The 7036-nt window shown below is 34.1% G+C and overlaps 1 protein-coding gene across 2 annotated transcripts; it reads left to right on the top strand.

Moving 5' to 3' along the window:
- Positions 1 to 3674: 3674 nt before the first annotated feature.
- On the top strand, positions 3675 to 5284 carry LOC143255835 (uncharacterized). 2 transcript variants are annotated; one of them, XM_076512139.1, is made up of 2 exons: positions 3675 to 4034; positions 4396 to 5284. In XM_076512139.1, exon 2 carries the CDS (start codon positions 4425 to 4427, stop codon positions 4872 to 4874), a length of 450 nt encoding a protein of 149 aa, XP_076368254.1. In that variant the 5' UTR covers positions 3675 to 4034; positions 4396 to 4424; the 3' UTR covers positions 4875 to 5284. The 2 variants fall into 2 exon arrangements, with proteins under 2 accessions (XP_076368254.1, XP_076368253.1); XM_076512138.1 differs by lacking the exon at positions 3675 to 4034 and adding an exon at positions 4041 to 4292.
- The last annotated feature ends 1752 nt before the right edge of the window (positions 5285 to 7036 follow it).

The following is a 7036-nucleotide window of genomic DNA, read 5'->3' as shown; positions in this document are numbered from 1 at the left end:
GTTTGTTGGCAGCCCTTAATTTAAAAAAATGGACAATCAAAAACGATGCAATAAGTCAGAAAAACTTATATTTAGAATGTTGGATTTTGAATTTTGCTATGACTGAACAATATTTCCAATGTGCTTGGTGACTGATGCTAATTTATTGTTCAAAACTTCACGATAATGTATTTAAAACTGTGACATTTTTCCAATATAAAATATATCTGATCATTTCTTATAAGTCTTCTGCTAGTGCAATGGTAAGTCTACGTAGTTAAAACGCTAAAATCAAGGTTTCGATTCCCCTTTGTGGACTCAGCAGATATTCCAATGTGGCTTTGATATAAAAAACATAACACTTTCTTCTAGCTTTGTTCGGCATGGCAAGGTTGGTTAAAGCGTTCGACTCAAAATCTGAAGGTCGCGGGTTCGAATCCCCGTCGCACCAGACATACTCGCCCTTTCAGGCATGGAAGCGTTATTATGAGACTGTCAATCTCACTATTTGTTGGTAAAAGAGTAGTCCAAACATTGGCGGTGCGTGGTGATGACTAGCTGTCTTCCCTCTAGTCTTACACTACTAAATTAGGGACGGTTAGGGCAGATAGCTCTCGTGTAGCTTTGCAGGAAATTCAAAAATCAAACATTTCTTACAGTATCCCGATGGACCCTTATACTGGTAAATGAAATTAGTTTGAAAACTGACAGAATTCCATAATTCATGCATATTAAGAAATGCCAATTTATTTCAATTCATAACTTTTAGGTCAAGAAATTGCGCGTGAATGATAGAAAAAAGATATACCTTGTGTGGCATTTTAAGTATAAAGTATTGTTTTCTTTATACAATTGTTTTGCTATCTTAGCTAATAAATAAAAACTATACGGAGGAAGATGAAACGTCAGAAAAGAAATATCGTTACACATTTTAATTCGCGCCAAACATGCTCGCCCTTTCAGCCGCGGGGCGTTATAATTTACGGTCAATCCTACTATTCGTTGGTAAAAAAGTGGCCCAAGAGATGGCGGTGGGTGGTGATGACTAGCTGCATTTCTTCTAATCTTACACTGCAAAATTAGGGACGGCTCGCGCAGATAGCCCCCGAGTAGCTTTGCGCGAAATTCAAAAACAAACATACACATTTTGAACACAAGTTGATTTACAATGATGGGTGGCAGCTCATATGAGATATTTATTGAGGCCTAATTGATAAAATGTTCTTACATATGTCTTTGATCTGAGAAAGAGAAACTGGTAATTTGAACCTGAACATGCAGTACTTACATTTAAAATCGAACATGTTTTATTGCTTATTTAACGGCTTAGTGAAATATGAATAATTTCAATTTCTTCTTTTTATTTCTTAAAAAAACTTGACTATTAATATAGAGGTGTAATCATTGCTGTATTTTGTTCGTGGTAAATATGTCTATGAATTCTATTAAAACGTCCTTCTATTAGAACAGAAACTATCATTAACGAAAACATCTCAATATTAATAATTTCTAACAATTCAACCAACGGAAACTACTGTGAGAAAGCTAATTAAACCTTTATTGTCGTTAAGCCTAAAAAGTGGTATTTTAGCACATATTCAAAGACATTTGTTTACATAATATACAAATAGCTGTAATTTAACACTGCTTAGAACTGTACAGATATTTAGATCTAGTGAATGACGACGTATTGCATAGTTTGGTTTTACGGGTTTTTCTAGTTTGTCAAAAAATCTATTCAAAACGTCCTTTCAATATTGGGGGAATTTTAACTAAGAAAAAAATATTATCCTGCTCTCTGATCTTAAGCACAATTTCAGTAGATTAGCTCGTGCCGATTAAAATGGCTACAAAGTTCGTCTACTTCGAATTATGAAAGAGAGACATTGCGGTTTCTGTGTTTAGACTTGAACACAAACACCAAAATACTGAGATTCAACAACTGAATGCAGTACACATTACCCTGACAGTATATATAAATTAATGTTGAAACCAAACAAATTATTATTGTTTCTTAACTACAAGATAACTTTAATATCGTAGAAATAAAGTTCTTAAGCTTCACACGTATACTATTCGGCTTTACCATGCATGGTACTCTACTTATCACGACAATATATAATACTTAAGTTCATTACAGTATTACTACAGGTATAAACTGATTAGTAGCTTCCGAGTAGCAGCTCAGATAATTATATTCTATACTTTATTATTACTAGAAGTTTGTTTTTTTCAGTTGGCCTTACTGAAACTTATTTGACTAAATATTGTGTATGGCAACCATAAAAATTTTATTTATATCTTTAAACGAATTACTTGCATTGTACAGGTGCAACGTATAAACAAAAACATAGGACGGCCAGTATGTATACATATTTTATACGTGTAGCATGTAGACGAAGCTCTCGTCATCGCGGGCTCTGAGATGAGTCTGTTACTAGTTTTCAAGTACGTTAAAGTGAGCCTTCTAACCCATATAAATTCGTGAAAATCTCAGACGAACCAGTTAGTACGATTCCACTTTACTATGCATGTATAATTTTACTGTCTGAGTGTTTTCTTATAGCAAAGCCACCTCGGGTTATCTGCTGAGCCCACCGATGGGAATCGAACCGCTGATTTTAACGTTGTAAATACGTAGACATACCGCTGTACTAGGGGACACTATACTGTCTAATCAACAGATAAGAAGTCATTGTTTTATAAAATATATTATATACAACAGCTTAAAGTATGTGACGTCACGTGTATTTTATGTTGTTCAATAGACGGCGCTTGCTCTTGATCTTATCGTCGTTCGGTGTTCTAACAGTTTTATGACTCGTTAAAATTAAGTTAAAGGATTGTGTGGATATTTAGTTATTGTAAAGAATTACTGATTACAGATCGAAGAATATGTGCATCCGGTTTCTCCGGCTTCATTTCACACTTTTAAGAACTTTTTTATATATAAGACCAAATAAAGCAAAGCGCTTTTTCTGTCCCATTCAAGAAAATATAGCTTTATACTGATTTGTAATATTAAAAATTTAATTTATTGAATAGTCAAAAAAAAATTAGGCTTAATATAAGTGATTCTTTGGTTTATATCTCAGGCATGAAATAAATAGATATATAGAAATGCTTGTTAACGAACATGGCGAATTATTCTATTAAACTACGGAAGATAGAATTGATCTCCTGGAGTGAAAAACGCGAATTTATTGCTATGGCAACCACTAGCCTTCATGCATTTACCATGAAAAGACATTAACTTCTAGTATACATTCGTATAAACGCATATTCATTATTTATTTATATATTTGCATGCATGCAAAAGGCAAAAGCATGTTTAAATTTAGGAGCTGTCGTGGGAAGCTTAAGACTTTTTGATCGGTTTGCTAAATCAGCTCATCTTTATTTTCACAGGTTCTTGAAATGTTTCTATATTGATCGCTGTATGTGTATGAAGAATTAATGAACACACTTCAGCCTCTAAAGGGCACGCGCGCACTAAAGGCCATATGAAAATTAAAAACAAAAAAACAGAAAACGTCCGTTGTTGGTTTGTTGTAGTTCGGCGTGGAATACGGTGTATGTTCAGTCTTAAGAATAAATATCCATTTATGGGAAGGGTCTATTAAGCTGCAGTCGTGTAGGGGGCAAATGAAAGGATGGAAGAGTTATACAAGGGAAGTCACAGTCACTCTCAGAACTACCTCAGGAAGGAAAAACTGTAGTTACTGCAGTATAGAGGTCACAAATAAGTGAAAGAAGATGTCATAGGTTAGTGTTCCGTTCTCATTTCACTGACTTTAGTGTGTGCCTCGAGCCTAATGACATGGTTTTAATCACATGGCCTTGACTCGGGATAGAGGTTTCGACCTTCTCTTTGACAGTTTGCCTATTTTGGAAACCACAACTGAAGCAGATAGCTAGGCGAATTAGATTACGTGTTGTTCTTGTAACGTGATGACTGATGCGTAGCATTAAGCCCTCCGAAGGTGACAAAACAACTCGCTGATTGCGTCGACTCTCGTGGCGCTGCTCACAAACCCGCGGAACAAAACCGATCGGTAAGTTCAGTCAAACGACAAACGAACTGGCCGTCACTTCACCATCACAACCATTCTCCCAAGTTCCGACTCAGGTTTGTCGGATCCAGTGAGGCCAGGAACGGAAATGTTTATTAACTGACACTTTCCTAAATAACTTATTTTTTAAAGTTTTTATTTGGGTGAGGCTTCAACTATTTTCGAAGCTTGTAAATTCGCTATTGTGTTCAGTCTGTTAATTCAACGCTATAAGATAGCTGCTTCCTGTTTTTGTCTGCAGTAAGTTATGTCAATCTATATACAAACCTTAGTTTAGAAGCTCGCTTAATTGAATTTCTTATTGCAATTGTTCTGTCAAATGACGGTTTTCTTATTGTCACAGCTAAAGTAATTTCGAACAATCTTGGCGGAATGGTACAGCTGTTTTACTACGAACACCACGGTAAATGTTGTCGTAAGATATTGAACCACGAGGGATCACCAAACAAAATCTTATTGTACCCCGACGAAGGCTGGGCCAGGAGTTCCCCTACATCTTACTGGATTCTCAAACGACCATGGTGGAATCGTAGCGCATGCAAAATCACCGAAGTGTGCGGTACGACTCGGAACAGAGGGCGCGGCAAGATAGCTGACCTAGGTCATGGGACAATGTGTATCAAAGGCCGTTTCAAGGAGAAAGACGACCCGGACTTCAAAATGTATTTAACCTCACACGTGTCTAGCGCAGATTTCCGACTTGGTTACAGCATGACAGGGACGCTTGAAAGAGGAAATAAGAAACAAGGAACCTTACAACTTACCCACTTTGCCATGTTACCAAGGAAAGATATCTGTATAGATGGAAACAACAACAAATAACACTATTCTTTTTGTTTTTTTAAGCTAAAGCCGAACCAATGAGGCGTTGTGATTTACAACCAAATGTTGATGTCCTCTTGATTTTCTGTTCAATGCATCATGACGTATTTTGTATGTAGTGATGTGTAAAAAAATCTCGTTTGCATAGGTATGTACATCGTTTAAATTATTGTTCAGATGTTTTTTTTCATAAGCATGTGGTCGTTAGATTGTATCTTGTTCCGATTGTAGACTGTTGTATATTATATTAATATTATGAGTTGTGTTGTATAGTTGAGAATAGTGTAAATTATTTTAAGACTATATTTAAAACATGTTGTTCTCTCATACTATTTGCTCATAGGAAACGAAAAGAAATGGAATGATCTCGTGATTTCAAATAAATGTTTGTATGTTTTTTTAAGAATGAACATTGTGTTGTGTGTGTTTTGTTTTTAACATTCTCGCTTAAAGTATTTCCAAATGTTTCAAGGTTGGATAATTATAAAACTGTAGAACAGAATCACTTTACAAACATTTTAAAACTTCCTCTGAATGAAAATGAAGACGTGATACACACAGTATAGGAAACTGATGCTGCTATTTATGGTTTCTATTTACAAACGTTATTTGGACTTCAAAATCCAAAACTCTGATTGCACATTATGCATGTGGCTCTCCCATTATCAGAAAACAAACAAAGCTATTTAAATAAATCATTGAAATTTCGTATACTAAATTTTATGTCGTGTCTATTGAAACATCAAATTGGGTCAAACTTCCAGCACATTTTCAAATTTATATGATTGTTAAAACCAATATACAAAGAATTAGAATATGCTATTAATCAAGATATTTATGTTTTAATTTGTTTGTGAAATAAAGTGGGTGATAAATTTAATATTATCAATGTTGTGATTTACACATTGTCACACTAGCATGAAGTTAGTATGGTCAAAAGTATGCTCTCATACACTTTTAGAAACGGAGTTAAGGTATTCATTAAATCAGTGGTAGGCTAAACTACTCGTGAAACTTAATTATCTTAAAATTATGTAAATTGTCACAAACCAAAACATAGAAATGTAATGTTGAATACAGTTAACACCATATACACAATTAATAGTGAGACATACTGAATTTTAAAAAAATCTTGTCTCCTTTGAATATTAGACGTTATATGTATAGGAAAATCAGTATTTTTATATTAGTATTATTATATAATAACGTTCCATACACCAGTTATATTTTTTATGAGCAAGAAAATTGAGAAACGACAGAAAACAGGAAAACCTGAAAATAAAAACTATTGTATATCCCACAATACTAATTTTTTCCATATTGATACATTCGTTATCTTTCCAATATATCTCTATTTTTTATCAATTAAAGATTATTAGCTCTTGCATAATTTGTTTAAGATATGCATTTTGAGCAATGAAAACCACTATATACTCCACGTGATGTTGAAAGGTCAGCCAGCATCATGACATACGAGTAAAAGTTACTGGATGTTCAATGTTTATTTTATTTGGATGAACGTAATACTGCGGGAAATGAGATAGGCATAAAAACCACAACACGATGATGGTTCGAAGAAGGTTTTCCTTATCATCTTGACAAGGATTTTTGACCGAGTCTACGCCATTCAAAGCATAATTGAATGAATGTTATTTTCTATCATAAATTAAATAAGGATGTCCTCACTTGCTTACTTAATTCCAACGTAGAATAAAAAAGACAATGAACTTGGAACTTTTCACACACTGATCCAATGCTTACATCTTTGTTCTTTTCATCATGAATCTTATAACATAAAAGTCATCAGATATCAACACAAATTTATGGCAATATTTGTGAGAAGTTTGATGACTGTAAAAACGTGTATTATTTAAAGTATCTCATCGTTAATATTTTATTAATCATAAACAGAAGGAAGTGCACGGGCATCCTCCTATTTTCTCTAAACAGTATTTAACAGTAATTCATAGGCATACTATCCTGAAAATCGTGTTTCGATACATGTGATGGATGGAGCATATATGCCCCATTGTTATGCACAAAGCTACACACTATTTTTCACTATATGAAAAATATTTTAAACATATTCGCCCTAAAGTTAAACGATATAATAGTAGGCTGAAAAACAAACACAAAAATTAAACCGCCAATTTATCATATAA

The sequence above is a fragment of the Tachypleus tridentatus genome, chromosome 7, assembly GCF_004210375.1.
Source record: "Tachypleus tridentatus isolate NWPU-2018 chromosome 7, ASM421037v1, whole genome shotgun sequence".
NCBI classification, from domain to species: domain Eukaryota; kingdom Metazoa; phylum Arthropoda; class Merostomata; order Xiphosura; family Limulidae; genus Tachypleus; species Tachypleus tridentatus.
Note: the sequence above shows the minus strand (reverse complement) of the source record. Positions and strands in the feature narration are given on the sequence as shown.